At 43.3% G+C, this 25720-nt stretch overlaps 1 protein-coding gene across 1 annotated transcript in view; it reads left to right on the plus strand.

Moving 5' to 3' along the window:
* LOC109907134 (phosphatidylinositide phosphatase SAC1-A) overlaps positions 1–25207 on the plus strand; it is a 30152-nt gene extending 4945 nt beyond the window's left edge. Inside the window, exons 2-20 of the mRNA XM_031795054.1 lie at positions 1329–1426; positions 2415–2489; positions 2960–3087; positions 9069–9218; positions 10927–10986; positions 11247–11280; positions 11668–11769; positions 12304–12389; positions 12497–12583; positions 12718–12786; positions 12889–12968; positions 13590–13688; positions 16939–17077; positions 17939–18008; positions 18212–18284; positions 21433–21526; positions 21784–21876; positions 22140–22197; positions 22560–25207. Coding sequence (XP_031650914.1) covers positions 1329–1426; positions 2415–2489; positions 2960–3087; positions 9069–9218; positions 10927–10986; positions 11247–11280; positions 11668–11769; positions 12304–12389; positions 12497–12583; positions 12718–12786; positions 12889–12968; positions 13590–13688; positions 16939–17077; positions 17939–18008; positions 18212–18284; positions 21433–21526; positions 21784–21876; positions 22140–22197; positions 22560–22696 — 1732 coding nt within the window. The 3' untranslated portion in view covers positions 22697–25207. The remainder of the gene's footprint in view (positions 1–1328; positions 1427–2414; positions 2490–2959; positions 3088–9068; positions 9219–10926; positions 10987–11246; positions 11281–11667; positions 11770–12303; positions 12390–12496; positions 12584–12717; positions 12787–12888; positions 12969–13589; positions 13689–16938; positions 17078–17938; positions 18009–18211; positions 18285–21432; positions 21527–21783; positions 21877–22139; positions 22198–22559) is intronic.
* Positions 25208–25720: the final 513 nt, after the last annotated feature.

A 25720-nucleotide genomic window follows, 5' to 3' on the forward strand; every position in this document is an offset into this window, starting at 1 on the left:
CCCAATCTCTGCAGAGCCCATTGGGAGTATATTTATAGTTGGCCTGCTTTGACAGGTCTCACAGCCCATTGAGAGTGTATTGTTGGCCTGCTTTGACAGGTCTCACAGCCCATCGGGGTATAATTACTTACTTGCTGTTGGTCCCACTGTTTTCGTTATATGTATACTTTGACAATGTAAGTCATTTTAACTTGATATGTCAATTGAATTGAGAGGGGAGAGAAGTGAAAGAGAGAGAAGAGACATTTTGCTCAACAGGTAAAGTACTGATCTAGTCTACAAGATTAACTAGATAACCATCCAACTTACACAATATGTATTGAATTGGCTAACTCGCTAGTTAACTACAGTATTCAGTTATTAGCGTGTATTAATCTCATGCCATAATCGCATTTCGCTACGACCTCAATAACAACCGATAAAAAAAATAAAAAAATGTGTATGCAACCAATAGAATGTGATCTGATTGGCTGACACAGTTGATACAGGTGTGCAGTTGAAGATACTGATGATTAATACTCCAGGGGAAAAACCGTCTCTCAAGCGCTCCTAATTGGCTAGGACTCTATTCTATACTGGCCATGAAATTCTGACAACAACAACAGAATAGCCTAATTAGAATGGCCTAATTTGACAAGTAGCCTAACTAATATGCTGTCAATATATCCCTGACTTGAGCACGGACTATTTTAACCTTACAAATAGATCACCATCTAAGTTATCTAACTCGCCCACTTTACGCATTTAATCCCTGGTTCATAGCGTAGGGTGAATTGATCTTATAAAGACATTTAAAAGTATTTGGTGGCAATTGTAGTGTTGAAGGGTGGCCAACCCTCCTCCTGGAGAGTCCAGGAGAGGTACTTGGGGGGGTGCAAGCTTTTACTCCAGCCCTGCTCTAACACACCACATTGTAAAAATAAAAATCAGCTGCTCAACAGGACCTTGATAAACTGACTGTGGATCAAAAGCCTGCAGGCCCAGTAACTCTGCAGATGAGGGGCTGACAGAACACATGTGTTTTTATACCGTAGCCTATCAGTGCAGTTGATCTGACGTTGTGGGTGGTTAAGTGCATTGCTCAAGTCCACAACGGCACAGTTGTCATTTATCTACATTTTATTGTCTGCCTGTAATAAACCCCAGGATTATTGTCTCACCGCTGTGATGTGCTGCATCTCAGGTGGCAGATAGCCTTTTCCCTGACTTGCTTTTCATGTCACTGGATGTTCTCTGTGACACAAGATCAGCATCTGAGGGAAACTTTACCCTACTCTACAACATACCTGAACCTCTCCATTATGCCCCCCCCCCCCCCCCCCCCACAGGCACACCAGCCCAGAGAAGTTCTACATTGAGGCCTGTGATGATGGGGCCGACGCAGTCCTGGCCATTGACAGGGTGTCCAATGAGATGACCCTGACTGGTAAGACTCTGTGCACACCGTTGCGAAACGTTTTGTAACGGGGGAAACAAAAACAAGCATTTGTTATTGGATGAATTTGGGTAGGTTCCCAGAGAGGCTTTATAGCTTCCTGATGGAGTAACTGAAGTAAGTTGTTAATAATTAATGTGGTTTTAAAACCTACATCTGCATAAAATGCTGGCAAAGTTTCTGCCCACCACCAGGTGGAGTGCAGAAAAAAATATCTAGGTCTAGGTCAACTGGCTGTGTGTGGATCGGTGCATGAGCTGGCTGTGTGTGGATCGGTGCATGAGCTGGCTGTGTGTGGGTCGGTGCATGAGCTGGCTGTGTGTGGGTCGGTGCATGAGCTGGCTGTGTGTGGGTCGGTGCATGAGCTGGCTGTGTGTGGGTCGGTGCAGGAGCTGGCTGTGTGTGGGTCGGTGCAGGAGCTGGCTGTGTGTGGGTCGGTGCAGGAGCTGGCTGTGTGTGGGTCGGTGCAGGAGCTGGCTGTGTGTGGGTCTGTGCAGCAGCTGGCTGTGTGTGGGTCGGTGCAGCAGCTGGCTGTGTGTGGGTCGGTGCAGCAGCTGGCTGTGTGTGGGTCGGTGCAGCAGCTGGCTGTGTGTGGATCGGTGCAGCAGCTGGCTGTGTGTGGATCGGTGCAGCAGCTGCCTGTGTGTGGATCGGTGCAGCAGCTGCCTGTGTGTGGGTCGGTGCAGCAGCTGGCTGTGTGTGGATCGGTGCAGCAGCTGGCTGTGTGTGTGGGTCGGTGCAGCAGCTGGCTGTGTGTGGGGGTCGGTGCAGCAGCTGGCTGTGTGTGGGGGTCGGTGCAGCAGCTGGCTGTGTGTGGGGGTCGGTGCAGCAGCTGGCTGTGTGTGGGGGTCGGTGCAGCAGCTGGCTGTGTGTGGGGGTCGGTGCAGCAGCTGGCTGTGTGTGGGGGTCGGTGCAGCAGCTGGCTGTGTGTTGACCATTGTGATTTATAGAGTGTTTGTCCTCCATCTTGTTTCTTTAGGGAAGAAAGATGTTCCTCCGTCAGCCAACACCAGACCCATCTGTGGCATCATGGGGACCGTCCGCTTGGTGGCAGGTAGGTCCACAGCCTGACCCAACACTGGACTGGTCCTTGTCACAGGATGTAGGCCTACCACTCGGTGCATCCCAACAATATCTCCTTTCTCCTGAAGTGTGGACTCCTTCACAGAGAAAGGGTGTCAAATGTAGTCTGTGGGAGGTTTGAGTAAAAAATAAAAGGTGTATAAATGATAACAAACCTACATTCAATCAGTCTATTGACTTCATTATCTCTCTCGCTAATAATCACAAGACATGGAAGCTAGACAGTCAGGGAGCATCAAATACCAACAGTACTAGAGCCCGAGTGACTTGCAGATCCGTGAAGGGAATTGAACATGGTCACACTTTGGGAGAAAGGGTTGATTATTATATTATTATTTGGACATAACGCCTATCTTGTCCTTCAGGATGTTACCCCTGTAACTAACACGCGTTAATGTTTTATATGTTGTGCTGACTGACTGTGGTTTCCCCTTTTCACAGGGATGTACCTGATTGTCATTACCAAGAAGAGGAATGTGGGCAGCCTGCTGGGTCACGCTGTGTGGAAGGCAGTGGATTTTGACGTCATTTCCTACAAAAAGACTGTGCTTCACCTCACTGAGGACCAGGTGACAAACACTCATACACTTTTGGGATATTAAAAAAAGTATGTGTTTTACACTACAGACTACAGTTGGAAACAGAGGTGGAGACGGGCAAATGTGAGAACAGTAGGAAGAGTGGATGTGGGTCAAACCCCACATCCACTCTTCCTACTGTTCTCACATCCACCCAGTCTCTGGTGGGGAATGTGATGAGAGAACAGTAGGAAGAGTGGATGTGGGGTTTGAACCCAGTCTCTGATGGGGAATGTGATGAGAGAACAGTAGGAAGAGTGGATGTGGGGATTGAACCAGTCTCTGGCGTGGAATGTGACCAGCAGGGAGCGTTGCCACTCGACAACGGGTTAGCTACTGGGTGGGGTATTCTTAGAAGTTTTACACTCCCTATTCTAATACTCAACCCAGTCTGTTGGTTCTGGTTCAACCTCTTCCTAGTTACAGTAACTATGGTACAGCTAACAGACAGTAGTGTTGAACTAGAGGGGACCTAGCTACAGTAGTGTCAAATCCAATGTTAGGTAAATTCCAAGAATTCAATTCCCAATTCGATATTATCCCCCAAAATTCCAATTTGATTTCAATTCCTTCAGGCGTTCAGTCTGATCATGTGACTCTTCAGACAGTCTGGCTAAACTGGAAATATACCAATTGTTAAAATTATTTAAAAACAAATCCTCTAGTCAATGTTTGATACCAAGTGCTTTACTGTAACTGGGAAATGTGCAAAAGTAGTGCACTATAAAGGGATTAGGGTGCCATTTGGGACTCGGACCAAACTCATTGTAATTGACCCCAGGGAGTTTAGAGATGCACCACAGTCAGAACAACGCTGGCTTACAGCACGTCTGACTAAAGGTCACAGTGAATTGCCTTTTTATTGTGGAAAACCGAAGTTGACACACTCTATGATACGTAAAAAATAAAGACATTTTCTTTATTAGAATTAGCGGTGACGTTTTTTTTTTTGGGGGGGGGGGGGGGGGGGGTCTAAAATCAAGTGTTTTAATACTGTTCAGCGGGTGTCATGGGTTCAGCGGGTGTCGTGGGTTCAGCGGAAATTCACTTGGTGTTAGAAACCATTTCAAATGGCTCCCTAGTTCCTACAGTGACCAGCACAAAAGTAGTGCACTACAAAGGGAATAGTTTGGGACACGACGCTTGAATTGAATGTATTGTATTGTATTTGGCTGTCAGTCACCCAGAGCGAGAGAGAGAGAGAGAGAGAGACAACATTCATTGGCAAAAACTGGGGAATGAAGTTCTGACAAAATGCAGGGAAGCAGCTGCCGCCTCGTAGGGAGGGGGGGGGGGGGGGGCGAGGAGGTCAAGGATCAATCTCGTTTGTTCCCCCCCCCTTTAATTCCTTGCATCCTTTCTCTCTCCTTGTCTTCAGAACACATTGGAGAAGACGTGAGTTTCAAGGTGTAATGTCACAAGTACAGTGAAAGGCCTTCATCGCAAACTCAAAACACAATAATGCAATAATTAATAACAATGTATTACTAGATTTAAAAAAATAACACGAGGAATAAGATATGAACCCAACAAAGTAAGAAAGCATACTTAGATATATATATATATATCTATCTCATATTTAAAGTCAGTTCCAATACCATATTTGCATCTGCAGGGAAACTGGAGTGATGGAGGTAGATATGTATAGAGGGAAGGGGACAGGGATACTGGAGATGGAGTGCTTTCGGAAAGTATTCAGACCCCTTGACTTTTTCTACATTTTACGTTACAGCCTTATTCTAAAAATGATTTAACTTTTTCCTCCTCAATGTACACACAATAGCCCATAATGACAAAGCAACTTTTTTGTTTAATTGTTTTAAATGACATTTACTTTCAGACCCTTTACTCAGTACTTTGTTGAGACACCTTTGACAGCGATTACAGCATCGAGTCTTCTTGGGTATAACACTACAAGCTTGGCACACCTGTATTTGGGGAGTTTCTCCAATTCTTCTCTGCAGATCCTCTCAAGCTCTGTCAGTTTGGATGGGGAGCGTTGCTGCACAGCTATTTTCTGGTCTCTCCAGAGATGATCAATTGGGTTCAAGTCCGACCTCTGGCTGTGCCACTCAAGGACATTCAGACACTGCATTGTCTTGGCTGTGTGCTTAGGGTTGTTGTCCTGTTGGAAAGTGAACCTTGACCCCGGTCTGAGGTCCCGAGCGCTCTGGAGCAGGTTTTCATCAAGGATCTCTCTGTACTTTACTCTGTTCATCTTTCCCTTGATCCTGACTAGTCTCCCAGTCCCTGCTGCTGAAAAACGTCACTTGCTCTGAGACTTGGAGTAGTTGTTTCCCTTGCTCTGCAAGGGCCGCGGCGGCTGTTGATGTGTTCCTGGTTCGAGCCCAGGTAGGGGCGAGGAGAGGGACGGAAGCTATACTGTTACACTGGCAATACTCTAGTTCCTATAAGAACATCCAATAGTCAAAGGTTAATGAAATACAGATGGTATAGAGAGAGAGTCCTATAAATACTATATTAACTACAACCTTGGAATATTGAAGTCTCATGTTAAAAGGAACCACCAACTTTCATATGTTCTCATGTTTGAGCAAGGAACTCAAACGTTAGCTTTTTTTCATGGCACATATTGCACTTTTACTTCTCCAACACTTTGTTTTTGCATTATTTAAACCAAATTGAACATGTTTCATTTATTTGAAGCCAAATAAAGTTAAAATAAGTGTTCGTTCAGTATTGTTTTAATTATCATTATTACAAATAAAAATTTAAAATCGGCCGATTTAAATCGGTATCGGCTGTTTTGGTCCTCCAATAGTCGGTATCTGGGTTGAAAAATCATAATCGGTCGACCTCGACGAGGACGAGTCTTGGTGGTTCCAAACTTCTTCCATTTAAGAATGATGGAGTCCATTGTGTTCTTGGGGACCTAAAATGTGCAACATAAATGTGTTGGTACCCTTACCCAGATCTGTGCCTTGACACAATCCTGTCTCGAAGCTCTTACAGACAATTTCTTTGACCTCATGGCTTGGTTTTTGCTCTGACATGCTATGTCAGGTTGTGTGCCTTTCCAAATCATGTCCAATCAATTGAATTTACCACAGGTGGATTCCAATCAAGTTGTAGGAACATCTCAAGGATGATCAATGGAAACAGGATGCACTTGAATACTAATGTAAGGTATTTCTGTTTTTAGGTTTAAATACATTTTGTGACAATTGAGACCTTTCTCCGCTTTGTCATTATATATGACCATCTGATCATTTATCACTCCAGTGTTAATCTGCAAAATTGTAATTATTCGCCTACCTCCTCATGCCTTTTGCACACAATGTATATAGACTCTTTTTTTCTACTGTGTTATTGACTTGTTAATTGTTTACTCCATGTGTAACTCTGTGTTGTCTGTTCACACTGCTATGCTTTATCTTGGCCAGGTCGCAGTTGCAAATGAGAACTTGTTCTCAACTAGCCTACCTGGTGAAATAATAAAAATAAAATAGGGTATGTTTTATTGTGTGTAGATTGAGTAAATCTATTATTTGAATCCATTTTTGAATAGGTCTGTAACGTAACAAAATGTGGAAAAGGTCAAAGGCTTTGAATAATTTCCCGAATGCACTGTATGTATAGCGGTAAGTTGTCTCGGCAACCGGATATAAGATGGTCAGTATAAATGTATCTGCATATTATGTGTGAGTGAGAAAGTGGAGTTTGTGTGTTGGGCCATGTGAATGTGCATATAGAGACAGTGCTGAAATAAGAGCGGAGGAACCTTGAACCTTAACCTCCAATACTGTTGAGAAGGAGACGAGCCAGAAAGACACATGGAGAATTGCGCAATTCAGGAGTAAAGAGAAATTGTGGACATGTCTGTCTTGTCTCTCTGGCTGTATTCCAAACACTCAAGACACACCCTATCCCCTCAGCCCTCAAATTAAGTGGACACTTCTGATGACGTTTGACGAGTATACACTTGCAGGGCAAGGGAGGAAGGAATGATTTTTACGTGGAAAATTCAGGAAATTCTTCACTCGTTCATCCCGTGATGATTGTGTTTTCAGACACCGGTCGCTTGTTGGTGGCTTTAAATGCGCTACAGTCAATTACGAGTGCATGTCTACTTATGTTAACTATATAATTTTTACGACTGTGTGATAGCTAGACAATTAATTAGCTAGCTAATGTTAGCCTGCCTAGCTGGAACTTCTGAAGGACAATTTTTTATTTGTACAATTTCCAAAAGATAATCAAACAATAACATATATTTACTTTTTTTTTTTACATAGTAGTAACATTTCTAACTTATTTGCATTCCTTTTTATTTACACTTGTATGTTGACTTCTCCATGTTGAGATTTTACGTTTCGGCTGACTTAGTGGATGTATAATCATTGCGAATTGAATTATGGGTAATTTCAGGCCTCGGGAGTGAACATAATTGTACACTAGCGAACTCGATCAAAAAACGAGGGCTTGAGGGGCGCTTCAAAGTTCCCTTGTTTGGACCTACGTCCAAGATGGTGACGGGGATTCCCCCAAGGGCAAGTGGACGAGGGCGTCTTTAAGTGTTTGAAATGCAGATTCTCTCGCGCTCATTCAATTTGCTTCATTGGCATGACGCATATTTACAATATGAAAATAAGAATCAAAATTGTCAACAGTAACAACAATAACCAAGGGTCAAAATAACCATACATTTAACAATAAGCATACAGTAGAGGACATGTGCAGGTTGATTGGTCTGTCAGACACTGTCCCTCATCTTATGGCAGGCAGCAATGTAGTGCACTGCCAACCCACAGCTCTCTGCATCCTCCCCCAACAGGATGGGTAGTCTATCCTCATCAGAGAGGTCTTTGAAACCCCGTCATTTGGGGAAATGACACTCTCTAATTGTTTTATATTTTTGACATTTTGTCAGGAAATGCAGCTCTGTCTCAGGTTCTGCTGTTGTGCAGTGGTTGCACAGCCTTTCCTCTACAGGGAGCCAGGTTTTCCTGTGTCTACCCTTCTCAATGGCAAGGCTGTGCTCACTGAGCCTGTACTTTGTCAAGGTTTTTCTAAGGTTTTGATCAGTAACCATGGTCAAATAGTTAGCCACGGTGTACTTTCGATTTAGGGCCAGATAGCACTGCATTTTGCTTTGTGTTTGTTTGTGTTTCCCAAAAAGCAATGTATTTTTGTTTTGACTGTGTTGTAATTTGGTTTATTCTGATTGATTGGATGTTCTGGTCCTGAGGCTTCAGTGTGTTAGTAGAACAGGTTTGTGAACTCAGCCCCAGGACCAGCTGGATGAGGGGACTCATTTCTTTGCTCCGCTCTTGGCATTGCAGGGCTTGGTAATGATATGGGAGGTCACTGTATTTTATATGTTTCCAAAAACGTATTTAAAAAAAAAAAAGTTTTTATTTATTTGTGGATATTGGCCTAATTCTGCCCTGCATGTCTCTCTCTCAAAATGCATCATAAGGGTATGCTGCCGTTTGAGATGCAGGGATCATTGGCAGTTGTGCACCCCAACCTCTATGTGCAGTGGACAAGGTTTAGAATTAAACGCATTGACTCAGACTACTTCAGAACATCCGTTGCTGTCAATCTGATTCAGATGTATTTCATTTTGGGCTCCTGAGTGGCGTTAGCGGTCTAAGGCACTGCATCTCAATGCTGGTGGCGTCACTATTGACCCTGGTTCGATTCCAGGCTGTATCGCAACCGGCCGTGATTGGGAGTCCCATAGGGCAGTGCGCAATTGGCCAAGCGTCGTTTGGGTTTTGCCGTCATTGTAAATAAGAGTTTGTTCTTAACCGACTTACCTGGTTAAATACTTTTTTTAAAAAGGTTTTATTGGTCACCTAGTAAGATTTTCTGTTGAATTTCATATGAAAAGTCCCTGGTTTAACAGCCTCTCCTCACATTTCACACACAGCTCCTACTACAAAACTGCACTGTCATGATTGGTGCCCATCCAGCTAAAATCAATGTTCTCCCCTTCCTCTCTCCAGACGCAAGACAACAAGACATTCCTGTCCATGATTAACAACGTGCTGACTACAGATGGATTCTACTTCTGCACTGACTATGACCTGACCCACACCCTCCAGAGATTGGCCAACGTCAGCCACGACTTCCAGGAGATGAGCCTGCTGGAGAGGGTGAGGGGGGGGGGGGGGGTAGGAGAGAGGGGGTGTGGAAGAGGGTAAGAGGAGGAGAAAGGGGGTGTGGTAATAGGGGAGGGGAGAGAGGTTGAGAAATTACTATTCTTTGTAATAAAGACCAATCCTAGACTCTACCTAACCCTCTAGGCTCTTGTGTAGACTGGAAAGATTGGATCTGAGCCCTATGGCAAACGATCTATCAGAGGGCAAGGTGGAGCTTTGCCACTTTAACTGCCACTTTGTTTACATACTCATCTCATATGTATATACTGTACTCGATATCATCTACTGTATCTTGCCTATGCTGCTCTGTACCATCACTCATTCATATATCCTTATGTACATATTCTTTATCCCCTTACACTGTGTATAAGTAGTTTTTTTGGAATTGTTAGTTAGATTACTTGTTGGTTATTACTGCATTGTCGGAACGAGAAGCACAAGCATTTCGCTACACTCGCATTAACATCTGCTAACCATGTGTATGTGACAAATAAATTTGATTTGAGCTACCACCATATTGCTTATAACTCACTGATTGTTGAAGTGAGTATTTTAGGAGCATAACGGTTGTTTTTGGACATAATTTTCTCCTATTGCGCACCGAGCTAGTCAACCATAAAGACTCGGCTCAGAGAGTATCATCCCATTTAGATGATGATTATGATGATATCCTTCATCTATATTGGAGGAGTGTCACTGTGACGTTTGGGCTCCTGCCATTCATGTAAACCACACTAGTCACCTTGCCCTCGTAAACACGCATGCACGTCACAGATGCATTTACTCATGTAAACATACACAGATTGACCTTTTCGCCCACTCTTTCAGCTGGGGCATTACTCTGTAGTGCTGAATGTGTATAGTACCATGGTGTACAGTATATCTTCACTGTCTCCTATACTGAAACCTTTTCTGACTGGTTTTAATGGTGAGAAGAACGTGTGACATAGTTTTGAAATGGAACAGGCATTACTGTCTGTCCATACTGTCATTTCATTGGCCCTGGTCCAAAGTATTGTTTTGTATAGGGAACAAGGTGCCACTGCACAAACTGATGGAGATTCTTTACTGCAGGCTGATTTTTATTTTATTTAGGCAAGTCAGTTAAGAACTAATTCTTATTTACAATGAAAAAGCAAGAAGCCTGCACAAAATAAGAAATATTCCAAAACATGCATCCTGTTTGCAATAAGGCACTAAAGTAATACAGCAGAATATGTGGCAAAGAAATTGTATTTCCTGAATACAAAGCATTATGTTTGGTGGTAAACACAGCACATCACTGAGTACCAGTCTTCATATTTTCAAGCATGGTGGTGGCTGCATCATGTTATGGGTATGCTTGTCATCGGCAAGGACAAAGATTTTTTTTGAGTCTGCCGATGATGATGTGGTGATTGACAGAGTCGAAAGCCTTTGCCAGATCAATGAATACGGCTGCACAGTAATGTTTCTTATCGATGGCGGTTAAGATATCGATATCTAATCAAGAGATTAGTAAAAAAAAAAAAAACTCCATTAATTTGCTATTTTTTGTAATAAAAAAAAAAGAAGTTTTACTTCGTTTTGTTTTGTAGATCGTTGACAAATGAAATTTGAAATTTTAATCCCACTTTGTAACACAACAGAAGGGTTGTGAATACCTTCCCGAAGGCACTGTAGATTGAGGGTTTGATTTATTGGTTGGTTCTCCTGTTTCTAGGCAGATCAGAGGTTTGTGTGGAATGGAAGCCTCCTGAGAGAGTTCCTTGCACAGCCAGAGGTGAGTGATGTGAAGATGACATCACAACCCCCCCCCTTGCCTTACAACACATTACACTTATCCACAGTCTTTTCTCTTTGTTTGTTATTGTAATACACCAGAGGTAAGCGTATTAGAATAGGGACACTACCATGAACTTTACCCCTCCAAAAATGAACTGTGTTTGAACAGTAGCTATAGATGACCACCGTATTTGTTATTTCTTTCATTGTTGTTCTAATGTATCTCGTTTTAAATGTAATCATTGTATTCCTTTTCAGCTCCACAAGTTTGCGATCCCTGTTGTCCATGGATGTATCCTTTTCACGGTCTTGCTTTGCTCCCACATCACTACATAGAGTTTGAATGGTGTCTCTGAGTGTTCTGAAGAACCAATTTCAACTCGATGCAACTGAAATCATTCGCTCGGGGACACTTTAGAAAGTTATTACCAGGAGAGAAATCACAACAACGTCCTCCACTTGGAGTACAAGTACAACAACGTCCTCCACTTGGAGTACGTCTCAAACGGCACCCTGTCCTTCATATAGTGCGCTACTTTTGACCAGAGCCCTATGTGTCCTAGTCTAAAGTAGTGCTCTAAATAGGGACTAGGATGCCATTTGGGACACGGTGTTAGGTACAACTTTGCCCGGTGCTGTAGCAGTGTGTTCTGTGAGGTCCTTGACGTCCCTGATCCAGTCATCGTGATGAAGCCGTGCCGTATCAACGGGAAGATCTTTGAATGGATCCTCATCTCCAGGAGGAGCTGCTTCAGGGCTGGGGTCAGGTACTACGTCAGAGGTAAGACACGGCCTGCGTCCCAAACGGAACCCTATTCCCTATGTAGCGAACCCTATTCCCTATGTAGCGAACCCTATTCCCTATGTAGCGAACCCTATTCCCTATGTAGCGAACCCTATTCCCTATGTAGCGAACCCTATTCCCTATGTAGCGAACCCTATTCCCTATGTAGCGAACCCTATTCCCTATGTAGCGAACCCTATTCCCTATGTAGCGAACCCTATTCCCTATGTAGCGAACCCTATTCCCTATGTAGCGAACCCTATTCCCTATGTAGCGAACCCTATTCCCTATGTAGCGAACCCTATTCCCTATGTAGCGAACCCTATTCCCTATGTAGCGAACTCTATTCCCTATGTAGGGAACTATACAGGCACCCTATTCCCTATGTAGTGCACTCTATCGGGAATAGGGTGCCATTTGGGATGCGGACCTAGTACTGTACTGCGCAGCATTACTGGCATGTTGAATCATTAATGGCCCGGTGGACATGGGTAGTCATTCTCTCACTATCATTATTTTGTTTTTCCTCAGGTATCGATTCTGAGGGCCACGCTGCTAACTTTGTGGAGACGGAGCAAATAGTCCTGTACAATGGAGGGAGGGCTTCATTCGTACAGGTGAGTTAGAAAAGTAGGAGACGGTGGACAGGGTAGGAGTAGTTATTGATTAGGCGCATGCCTTTTTTTTTTCTTTTTTTTCTGAAAATGTCTGTTTCCCTCCACAGACACGAGGCTCCATGCCCTTCTTCTGGTCTCAGAGGCCCAACCTGAAATACAAGCCCAAGCCACTGATCAGCAAGAACACCAATCACGTAAGGGGCTTTTAAATCTTCTGTCCGTTTTCATCTTTCTATTCCATTGTCAGTACAACAGGTCAAAGGTCAGGTAAACTCACTCTGTGGATCTTTTGTCTACCAAATCACCAATTTGCCAACTGTCTTCCTAGATGGATGGTATTCAGAGGCATTTTGACTCCCAGGTCCTCATCTATGGAAAGCAAACCATTCTGAACCTGGTAGGACCCTCCATTATTTAAGCCTCGCGATGGCTAAAACGTCACAGCATTGTGAGAGTGAAGCATTAGAGAGATGGATATACGATGGTGTTCTTCTTCTAGGTCAACCAGAAGGGTTCAGAGAAGCCACTGGAACAAGCCTTTGCCAAGATGGTGTCTGGCATGGAGAACGGCATGATCAAGTGAGAACTAAACACACCTCTCCTGAACACCCATCTGGCTTTTTTCAGTGATTTATACCTTTTTTTTAAACTTTTTTATTTTTTTTTAGATCAGGCCTGAGCAACTCCAGTCCTCAAGGTCCTGATTGGTGTCACAGTTTTGACCCAGCCTCAGCTAACAAACCTGACTCCAATAATCACCCAGTCATGATCTTCAGTTTAGAATGCAATGTGATTAATCAGCTGTGTTTGCTCGGGATGATGGGAAATTGTGACACCCCATATTGTTATTTTTTTGTACCTCAGTATCTCTACTTGCACATCATCTTCTGCACATCTATCACTCCAGTGTTTAATTGCAAAATTGTAATTATTTCGCCACTATTTATTGCCTTACCTCTCCGATCTTACTACATTTGCACACATTGTATATAGATTTTTCTATTGTGTTATTGACTGTACGTTTGTTTATTCCATGTGTAACTGTGTGTCGCAGTTGTAAATGAGAACTTGTTCTCAACTGGCCTACCTGGTTAAATAAAGGTGACATAAAAAAGGCCCACCGAGGACTGGAATTTCCCAGGCCTGTTTTTAGATTTAGCACATCCACTCACACAGCCATGTTTCTTCTATTGGTTGCAGGTACGTAGCATTTGACTTCCACAAGGAGTGCAGCAGGATGAGATGGGATCGTCTGAATATCCTGGTGGACAATGTGGCTGAGACACAAGATGAATACAGGTATTACTCTCCGTATAGACTCTTTTATGAATAGCTGCTAGTCTACACCCACAACCATACAAGACTCAAGTTCCTTATGTTAGGTTCTAATTCTCAGACTAAATAACTCAACGGACACTAGATATTTATTTGACATTTTATTTAACTAGGCAAGTCGGTTAAGAACAAATTCTTATTTTCAATGACGGCCTAGGAACAGTGGGTTAACTGCCTGTTCAGGGGCAGAACGACAGATTTGTACCTTGTCGGCTCGGGGGTTTGAACTTGCAACCTTCCGGTTACTAGTCCAACGCTCTAACCACTAGGCTACCCTGCTGCCCCGATAAGCTTAACCAAGTTTAATTCTTCCCAAAGGGTCCTCCTTCTCTCCAATCCTTACATCTATTATGGTTCGACAGGAAGAGGGTAATAAACCATAATTTCTCCCTTCAGGGGATCTGACCTGACCTCAATCCCCTCATTCGCCTAATCCACAGATGTCCATCCGTTTCCCCTTATATCAACCCTGTGACTTCCTCCCACCGACCCAGCACATTCCAAAGCCATCTGGCTCCTACAGATAACCATTACCTTCTGATGTAAAAAAAAAACAGTCTCTTTCACCCCACATACTATACTTCTGAGTACAACAATGTTCTAAGTTTAACACAGAATCTAACACTTAGCGAGAGGATGGGCATATGAACATACGAGAGGCTAGTTAGCTTCCTTTCTACCCGTCTGTCTTCAGGGTAAAATACCAGTGAGTACATTACATTAGTCAGTCAGTGACTTCTGGATTAACCTCTGGGCAAATGTGTTCCCGGTTTGCATCCCAAATGGCACACTATTCCCTACATAGTGCACAACTTTTGACCAGGGGCCCAAGTGCACTATATAGGGACTAGGATGTCATTTCAAATCAAATTGCATTTGTCACCTGCGCCGAATACAACAGGTTCACCTTACAGTGAAATGCTTACTTACAAACCCCTAACCAACAATGCAGTTTTAAGAAAAATACCCCCACCACTCCCCAAAATAAATAAACGTAACAAATAATTAAAGAGCAGTAGTAAAATAACAATAGCACAGCTATATACAGGGGGATAACGGTACAGAGTCCATGTGGAGGCTATATACAGGGTGTTACGGTACAGAGTCAATGTGGAGGCTATATACAGGGTATTACGGTACAGAGTCAATGTGGAGGCTATATACAGGGGGATAACGATACAGAGTCCATGTGGAGACTATATACAGGGTGTTACGATACAGAGTCCATGTGGAGACTATATACAGGGTGTTACGGTACAGAGTCCATGTGGAGGCTATATACAGGGTGTTACGGTACAGAGTCCATGTGGAGGCTATATACAGGGTATTATGGTACAGAGTCCATGTGGAGACTATATACAGGGTGTTACGGTACAGAGTCCATGTGGAGGCTATATACAGGGGGATAACGGTACAGAGTCCATGTGTGGGGTCACCGGTATTGAGGTAATATGTACATGTAGAGTTATTAGAGATTATGCATAGATAATAACAGAGTAGCAGCAGTGTAAAAGGTGAGGTGCAATGCAAATAGTCTGGGTGGCCATTTGATTAGATGTTCAGGAGTCTTATGGCTTGGGGGTAGAAGCTGTTTAGAAGCCTCTTGGACCTAGACTTGGCGCATTGGTACCGCTTTCCGTGCAGTAGCCAAGAGAACAGTCTATGACTAGGGTGGCTGGAGTCTTTGACCATTTTTAGGGCCTTCCTCTGACACCGCCTGGTACTGAGGTTCTGGATGGCAGGAAGCTTGGCACCAGTGATGTACTAGGCCGTACACGCTACCCTCTGTAGTGCCTTGTGGTTGGAGGCCGAGCAGTTGCCATACCAGGCAGTGATGCAACCAGTCAGGGTGCTCTCGACGGTGCAGATGTTGAACCTTTTGAGGATCTGAGGACCCATGCCATATCTTTTTAGTCTCCTGAGGGGGAATAGGTTTTGTCGTTCCCTCTTCACGACTGTCTTGGTGTGCTTGGACCATGCTTGGACCATGTTAGTTTGTTGGTGATGTGGCCACCAAGGAACTTGAAGCTCTCAACCTGTCCACTACAGTCCCGTCGATGAGAATGGGGACGTGCTCGGTCCTCCTTTTCCTGTAGTCCACAATCATCTCCTTTTTCTAGATCACGTTGAGGAAGAGGTTGTTGTCCTGGCACCTCACGGCCAGGTCTCCACTGTGTCATCATCAAACTTAATGATTGTGTTGGAGTCGTGCCTGGCTGTGCAGTCATGAGTGAACAGGGAGTACAGGAGGTGACTGAGCACGCACCCCTGAGGGGCCCCTGTGTTGAGGATCAGCGTGGCGGATGTGTTGTTACCTACCCTTACCACCTGGGGGCGGCCCGTCAGGAAGTCCAGGATCCAGTTGCAGAGGGAGTTGTTTACTCCCAGGGTCCTTAGCTTAGTGAGGAGCTTTGAGGGCACCAGGGTGTTGGAACGCTGAGCTGTAGTCAACGCATAGAATTGTCACGTACAGAGGGTAGTGGGTATTCCCACGTAGGTGTTCCTTTTGTCCAGGTGGGAAAGGGCAGTGTCGAGTGCAATAGAGATCTGTTGGGGCGGTATGCAAATTGGAGTGGGTTTAGGTGTTGTGAGCCATGATCAACCTTTCAAAGCATTTCATGGCTACAGAAGTGAGTGCAATGGTTCGGTAGTCATTTAGGCAGGTTACCTTAGTGTTCTTGGGCACAGGGACTATGGTGGTCTGCTTGAAACATGTTGGTATTACAGACTCAGTCAGGGACAGGTTGAAAATGTTATTGAAGACACTTGCCAGTTGGGAAGCACATGCTCTGGGGTACACATCCTGGTAATCCATCTGGCCCCGCGGCCCTGTGAATGTTGACCTGTTTAAAGGTCTTACTCACATCGGCTACGGAGAGTGTGATCACACAGTCATCCGGAACAGCTGATGCTCTCCTGCATGTTTCAGTGTTACTTGCCTCGAAGCGAGCATAGAAATAATTTAGCTCGTGTCACTGGGCAGCTCGCGGCTGTGCTTCCCTTTTTGTAGTCTAATAGTTTGCAAGCCCCGCCACATTCGACGAGCGTCCGAGCCGGTGTAGTACATTTTGGGATTCACCCCTAACCTTGTCTTGTGATTATAAACCCTCTGTCTCCCTACAGCGGAGGGGTAGTTGGTGTCCCAACATTACAGTGCTGTTACTGGCTCTGTGGATATGTGTTCTCCTGACTCCTCTGTTGTCTGTCTGTGTAGCTGCTTCCTGGTCGACACGGAGGGGAAGGTGTTGTCCCAGCAGAAGGGGACGTTCCGCAGTAACTGCATGGACTGTCTGGACCGCACCAACGTCATCCAGAGCATGCTGGCCCGACGTTCCATACAGTCCCAGCTACAGGTAGGAAGTCCCCCAGAGCTGGCCTGCCACTCCATACAGTCCCAGCTACAGGTAGGAAGTCCCCCAGAGCTGGCCCGCCACTCCATACAGTCCCAGCTACAGGTAGGAAGTCCCCCAGAGCTGGCCCGCCACTCCATACAGTCCCAGCTACAGGTAGGAAGACCCCCAGAGCTGGCCTGCCACTCCATACAGTCCCGGCTACAGGTAGGAAGTCCTCCCGAGCTGGCCTGCCGCTCCATACAGTCCCAGCTACAGGTAGGAAGTCCTCCCGAACTGGCCCGCCACTCCATACAGTCCCAGCTACAGGTGTGTGGATCGTGCACGCTTCTTTATGCTAGACGGTACACTCAGATGGAGCAGACCGAGTACCCCATTCTGCCTCAATACAGTCCCAGCTACTGGTGTGTGGGTGTTACACTTAAACTCAGAGGGATCCTTTACTGCCGACTGTAACTTGTACAGTCCCAGCTACAGGTAGGAGCTAGGAGGGTTGCACTCATTATCACTTGAAGAAATAAAAACCTGCCCACCGCTCTGCAGTAGTTTACACAACTCATTATCACTTGACAGATACTCTGCGACCAGGCAGAGTACCTCAAACCCTTTTGTTTCATACACTGTGGGAGTTATCATTCTGACAGTTAAAGAAGAGAAGCAACTTAAGAAAGTTAGAGGTGAGAGGCAGAGAGTTGAACCAAGGGTTGAACAAAGACCACTAGCTACTGTTTCCCACAGTTGAATAACTTACTATTGACTGTATTCTTTTAGAGAAAAATATGAATGACTGAGCCCTGACCCTTGTTCCCTACCCTATCCCCTTCTAAATTGACTTATGTATGTTTGTTTGGTGGCTGTCCACAGAGGATGGGTGTCCTGCATGTGGCCCAGCGGATTGAGGAACAGGCCGATTTTGAGAAGATCTACAAGAATGGTAAGTGGGTCCCGCCCCTCTAAAACCCATCACGCTGCAGCATTTTATCCCAGGGCTACCGCTAACCCTGGGTTAAGCTCAGCCCAGGGCTAAGGAGGCTGTCAGTGTGTGAACTCAGCTTTTAAGTATCATATGAGGTTGATCTGTCTAGTCTGTCACACTGCTCTGCTCAATAACAATGTCTTGTCTGTTTTCTGTGATAGCTTGGGCTGACAATGCCAATGCATGCGCCAAACAGTACGCTGGTACGGGAGCCTTGAAGACTGACTTCACCAGGTATAGAAATGCGTGTGGGTGTGCTGCTGACCTTTGAACTATACAGTGCCTTCAGATATTTTCTATAACCCCTTGGACTTTTTCAACATTTTGTTGTGTTACAGCCTGAATTTCAAATGGATTAAATTGAGATGTTGTGTTACTAGCCTACACACAATAACCCATAATGTCTAGGTGGAATTATGTTTTTAGACATTTTTACAAAATTAATAAAAAAACTAATGTGAAATGTCAAGTATTTATGTTATGGCCTAAATAAGTTCAGGAGTAAAAATGTGCTTAATAAGTCACATAATATTTTGCATGGATTCATTCTGTGTGAAATAATAGTGTTTAACATGATTTTTTTTAATGACGACCTCATCTCTGTAACCCAGACATACAATTATCTGTAAGGTCCCTCAGTCGAGCAGTGAATTTCAAACACAGATTCAGCCACAAAGACCAGGGATGTTTTCCAATGCCTCACAAAGAAAGGCACCTATTGGTAGATGTGGAAAAATAAAAAAAATCAGACTCTGAAAATCCCTTTGAGCGTGGTGAAGTAGTTAATTACATTTTGGATGATTTATCAATACACCCAGTCACTACAAAGATACTGGAGTCCTTCCTAACTCAGTTGCTGGAGAGGAAGGAAACTGCTCAGGGATTTCATCATGAGGCCAATGGTATATTTAAAACAGTTACAAAGTTTAATGGTTGTGATATGAGAGAACTGAGGATGGATCAACATTGTAGTCATTCCACAATAATAACCTAATTGACAGTGAAAAGGAAGCCTGTACAGAAAAAATATATTCCAAAACATGCATCCTGTTTGCAACTAGGCACTAAAGTAATACTGCAAAAATAATGGCAAAGAAATTAAATCTCTCCTGAATACAAAGTATTATGTTTGGGGCAAATTTAATTAAACAGAGTACCACTCTCCATATTTTAAATCATATTGGTGGCTGCATCATGTTATGGGTATGCTTGTAATCGTTAAGGACTGGAGAGTTTTTCAGGATAGAAAAACGAAACGGAATGTAGCTAAGCACAGGCAAAATCTGGTTGTCTGCTTTCCAACAGACAATGGGAGATGAATTCACCTTTCAGCACGTCAGTAACCTAAAACACAAAGACAAATCTACACTGGAGTTGCTTACCAATGTTCCTGAGTGGCCTAGTTACAGTTTTGACTTAAATCTACTTGAAAATCTATGGCAAGACCTGAAAATTATTGTCTAGCAACGATTCAACAACCAATTTGACAGAGCTGGAAGAATTTTATAAAGAATAATGGGAAAATGTTACACAATCCAGGTGTGTAAAGCTCTTAGAAACTTACCCAGAAACACTCACAGATGATTCTACAAAGTATTGAATCGGGTGTGAGTATGGAATGGGCTGTTGTGTGCCGATGGGTGAGATGAAAACATATATTTAATCCCTTCAGAATTCAGGCTGTAACACAACAAAATGTGGAAGTCAAGGCGCATGAATACTTTCTGAAGGCACTGTAAACAGGCCTGGATGTAGATGTGCTGCTGACATCTGAAACATATATACAGGCCTGGATGTCGTGTGCTGCTGACATCTGAAACATATATACAGGCCTGGATATCGTGTGCTGCTGACATCTGAAATATATATACAGGCCTGGATGTCGTGTGCTGCTGACATCTGAAATATATATACAGGCCTGGATGTCGTGTGCTGCTGACATCTGAAACATATATACAGGCCTGGATGTCGTGTGCTGCTGACATCTGAAATATATATACAGGCCTGGATGTCGTGTGCTGCTGACATCTGAAACATATATACAGGCCTGGATGTCGTGTGCTGCTGACATCTGAAACATATATATACAGGCCTGGATGTCGTGTGCTGCTGACATCTGAAACATATATACAGGCCTGGATGTAGATGTGCTGCTGACATCTGAAACATATATACAGGCCTGGATGTCGTGTGCTGCTGACATCTGAAACATATATACAGGCCTGGATGTCGTGTGCTGCTGACATCTGAAACATATATACAGGCCTGGATGTCGTGTGCTGCTGACATCTGAAACATATATACAGGCCTGGATGTCGTGTGCTGCTGACATCTGAAATATATATACAGGCCTGGATGTCGTGTGCTGCTGACATCTGAAATATATATACAGGCCTGGATGTCTACAGAGAGACTGCTTGTTTAGTTTGGAGGTCAACTGTTGGTTGTGTGGCTTCAATTTGAGGTCACCTTTTCTTTCATTTCTATGCAAACTGTCTAGGTACTATCTGGTTGGTAGATAATGTCTGTATGGCCATGAGATGTGGATGGTGGTTATTTCTCCTTCACCTGTCATTAGTATTGCTACGTGGACATTATGTTAGACTGCCTGACTACTTGCTTGTTGGTGACTGTCACGTAGAGTAGGCCAGATGGCTAAACTGGATATCCTAACCTCTATAAAAATAAAAAGATGGCGGAACCGCAAAAGTTCTTCTTTGCAAAGGTGTTTATTTACAAGTGATTCCGGAACAGAAAACAACAGTACTGCCATCAACGTCTACCTTATGGGACAGCTTAACAACAATGCTGCCTCATCCACAGCTCAATCCCAAAAATCCCCCTTAGAGACTGGAGAGAGGCTCCTTTTGTAGGGCTAGCCCCTCCCCTCAGAACAATTAACCCTAATTAATTAATCAATTAACAATACAAACCTACATTTTCCATGAACTAAACATACTAAAGGATATACATTGCAACACGGTTTTAAACAATATCACAACATAACATTTACAACATTACATCACTACTGACAATATCTTTCAATATGCCCATATGCATTAATGAGCCATTTGGGACAGGCACTATAAAGCCAACCCAATTCCCTTAGCTCGGGTCCTTTTCCAGCATACCCAGAAGCTACAGAGATGGAGAGAGAGGAACAGAACAAACAAACAATGCGCTCATCCACAACATTGATAAGTATGAAATGCATGCACCAAGACAGAAGTTAAATTGTGTATATATAAGAACCAAATGCTGCCCGCGGCCAGTGACGGACTTCTACGTCACAGTGACTTGACAGTGTCTGTTATTGATGGTTGTTATTTCCTGTCCTTGTTGGGAGAGTTGACAGTATGTGTTATTTCTTGTCCTTCGTCAGGACAGGGAAGAGGACCCAGATGGGTCTGGTGATGGACGGCGTGAACTCTGCCATCCGTTACTACAAGAATAACTTCTCTGACGGCTTCAGACAGGTACGTCAGTTTTCTTTTTTTAAAGGCCTAGAAAAATGATACATTTTGACCTACATAAGGTAGGAATAATGTATTACTGTCATATCTGCTGTGTAGTTGGACCAATTTCCTGCTTAAGACTAATATTGTTTTCCTCCCAAATCATAATTTTAGAAAAACATCATCGTTCATCCATGTGTTTTAGCGAGACATGGAGTTATTTCGCTGTGTTTTTGTTGTCACCCCTTTATTGCTTAAAAAGGACTGTGTGTCTCCAGGATTCCATTGATTTGTTCCTTGGAAACTATGCTGTGTATGAAACAGACGGCCCAACTCCACTCCGCATCCAAAAGGACTGGAAGTTCCTCACGGTCAGTTGCCTCTTTCCAACTCACAGTAGTAATGGGGATGTATCATGGTCAGAAGTGAGGAGAGAGAGAGAGGCCTTTTTGGGATGTCCTGGCACCACTCAGAATGTCCAGACTGAGCGTCATGTTTTGTGTCTCTGATCCTCTCCATTTATTTGTATTATTATTCATTTTTTAATATTGAGTTCTGCTCAATATTATTGTATTATATTATATTAAATATTTCCACCCCAAACTATGAGTAATGTATTTTTGTTGTCTTGCAGCTGCCCATCATCATGGTGGTAGCATTCTCCATGTGTGTCATCTGCCTCCTCATGGCTGGTAAGAGAACCCCATCTGACAACCACTTGTCTAAAGGAACATTCTAGCCTTTTAACCTTTAGCTCTGTTAACCTTTAGCTCTGTTAACCTTTAGCTCTGTTAACCTTTAGCTCTGTTAACCTTTAGCTCTGTTAACCTTTAGCTCTGTTAACCTTTAGCTCTGTTAACTTTTAGCTCTGTTAACCTCAGGACACAGGGGGCATGCTAGTTCATTTTGTGTCCTTAACAATTTGCTGTGATCTCCGGTCACACAAATGTATTTATTTATAGTCTCTGATAAGTTTCCCCCCTCTCTCTCTCCATCTTTGTATCCTTGATATTTGTCCCTTCTCTGACGAGTGGTGTCCCTCTCTCTTTCCCAGGTGACACGTGGACTGAGACCCTGGCCTATGTGTTGTTCTGGGGCACTGCTGCCGCCGTCACCGCTGCTGTCATCGTCTTCAACGGCCGTGACTTTGTGGACGCCCCCAAACTGGTGCAGAAAGAGAAGATGGACTGAACGTGTGTGTGTGGAAAACAGCTCGGCCCAGCGGACTCCTAATACCTCTTCATCCAACTCTTCTTCCTCCTGGCTGCTTGAGGCTCGGACACTGTACTGACCTGCTCTCCACACTATCCTCCTAGTATGCGTCCCAAATGGCACCCTATTCCCTAAATAGTGCACTGGAATAGGGTACCATTTGGGACATAACCCTATGGTTTCTATAGGGGTTTCTCCTCTGACCCAGAACTCCTGTTTATCAGGCAGCATACCTACTGAAGCCGCTCTGAACTCTACAGTCTCCCATCAGTCTGTCCTCCTTCACTTCCTTCCTATCCCACATTCCTTAGATCATGGTGTGTACTGACCTTTTTTTTATGATGTTTAATTTCTCTGTTGGACAAGGCTGGTGTACAGTCGGTCAACCTTGGTGATGGTTTAACCACTTTGAAGGCACCACACGGTAATGGCTATTACAGAGGTCTCTCCAGAAAACGTTTTGATGGCACTTTAGTGAATTGCAGCGTAATTCTTCATTTTTCATGAAAGCAACTTTTTAATAAGCCGATATTCAATATTCTTGTTATACATTAATGAATGGTTTCTTTGGTTTAACTTTTCTGTTTTACTGTAATTCAAATGCAATGTATTTTTAAAGAAACGGTTGGCACTATAATGACTGGGGGGTACTATGTTTGGAATAATAACATGTTTTGGTTGTTCTCTTGAATGTAATACGCCTTTGCTATACTACTAGTTTAAAGAACACACGTGTGTGTGTGTGTGTGTCTAAACTAGCTAGTTCTCCTAGAGACGAATGATGTGGGGTCGGGGAGAATGTATTCCTACTTATAAACATGAATCATGCTAAATATTTATGAATTTATTTTTAAGTAAAAGGATTCTTGCTTAGCTTACCATCTGATTTTTGTTGCATTTTGGGTGAACATGAAATAAGTTGCACATGGTATGTGATCTGAGCGGTGGGAGATGTTGTTCATTCATTGTTGGTAATTAGGGTAGTCACTATACCATAGTTCTGTCATAACCTTGACTTGTCATTGTTTTCTAGTTTACTTCTCACAGTATTTAGGGATCGTTATGCTCCAGAAAAAGAATTTAATTTAAAACCACACTTTAGACCTGCCTTACAAGCTTGGCCCCCTCCATGATTTGAGGGAGTGGACAACTATTCCTTGTTATCGTGAATATGATTTCTCCTCTTAATGGGTTTCAGGATTTTCCTCTCTTCAATAGATCTGTTTTGTGGACAGTTTGTTGCAATGCCTTTGTGTGTCTACCTTCCTGTTTGGATTATTTCCATCTTGTATATGCAGTGTTGAGCACTTATTCTATATATATATGTGTGTGTGTGTAGAGGTCACGGGGTGTAAAATATTTTACAACATCAGTACAAGTCCATTGGTCCTTGTATTATTGTATTCTAAAAATCTGCCAGTGATTTACTACAACATTTTAAAGAACTTAGAATGTATTAGTTAATATACTAGAACTAATATTTCTTCTAGCTAGGCAGTGGTAACTACTAAGGAGGGAGGACCAACTCAAGCTTGTCTACTGTTGTGTTTCCATGAACATATCCTTGAAATTAATTATATATATATATATATACTGTATATTTTACAATGAGATTGTATGCTGAGCACTTATTTGCAGAGTCTATACTAAATGTAAAGATCACGCAGTCATGTATTTCTTTTTTATCTGGATGAGAATTTAATGATCTTTTGTGAGTCAACAACCACATTTTAAATGTGTATGATTTGCATGGTGAATATTTTTGCTTATATGGGGATTGGAAAGAATCTTGGGCTTATGTTTTGAATATTTATCTCAGACACTGGAGGTTGGTAGCACCTTCGGGAGGACGGGCTTGTTGTAATGAGGGTAATGCGGATAATGGTACTACCTCCCCCCTCAGCAGCCTCCATTGTTCTCAGAATATTAATGCATTTTGGAATATGGTTGTTTTTGTGAATGATTTTTTTTCTTTTCCCTCTGTCACCATTCCTTTGTTGGTATTCAAAACCCTGAATGTTCCCATATGACCTTAATACATGTAACTGGGCTGTGATGTAGCCTGGTCCCAGATGTGTTTGTGCCATCGTGCCATTCCTTGTCATGACAAATCAATGAGTGACATGGAGTTGGCATGATAGCACAAAGAGACTGGAACCCAGGATAGCCTCGAAGACCCTGGCCAGTATATCAACTGACTGAGGTTAGTTGTAGACTTTTAAAAAAAAAAACATTTTGTAAGTGGTGGGCTGTTTACTATGAAACTCGATCTTGATTGGTTTACCAGAAAGGCCATATTCCCAGTAGGTGCGCTAAAAGATCATAGACATGACTATTGAATAAAAATATCCAAGTACTGCCACTGGCAAGGACATTTTACTGAGTGGTTCAGGGGTATGACAGGATCAGTAGCTTGCTACAGTAATTTGACATGATTATACTTATATCCAATCAGATGGAATAAAGCAAACAACACTATAGTGAACTATGTAAGATCTAACTGTGCTATTTCATCATGAATCATGAATATACTCGAATAGGCCATCCTACCTATCCCTAGCCCAATACTGGAATACATGAGCTTAACATTACTCCTTAGGCTTAGTTCAAGCACCTTACATGTTCTGTTTAAAGGGCGAATTGGCTATGGTGCCAAAACAGCCAAATACTTCCTCTAAACCTGACTCGATTCACAATTGCGGTACGGTTCTAGAAACAAATCCCTTCAAAATAATTTCAACAAATGCAAAATACACACGTACTGTAGGCTGTTTTTAACCGGTTGCAGCCAACAGTTTCAGTTACAAGTTTGTGGCGTCTGTCTTCCGTTTACACACAGGTGTTCGGAGACGCAGATAGCTAATTAGCACAGGTAGTCCACTCTGTCTTCAATCTGTAACACGGCCAGTAAGAACCCTAATCGTGTAAAAGTATCAATTCAACCTTTAGTTTTTTGACAATTATTTCTCGCTGATATGAAAGATAAGGTCCTTAAGCTTCCAA

The sequence above is a fragment of the Oncorhynchus kisutch genome, linkage group LG17 (genome assembly GCF_002021735.2).
Source record: "Oncorhynchus kisutch isolate 150728-3 linkage group LG17, Okis_V2, whole genome shotgun sequence".
Lineage (NCBI taxonomy): Eukaryota > Metazoa > Chordata > Actinopteri > Salmoniformes > Salmonidae > Oncorhynchus > Oncorhynchus kisutch.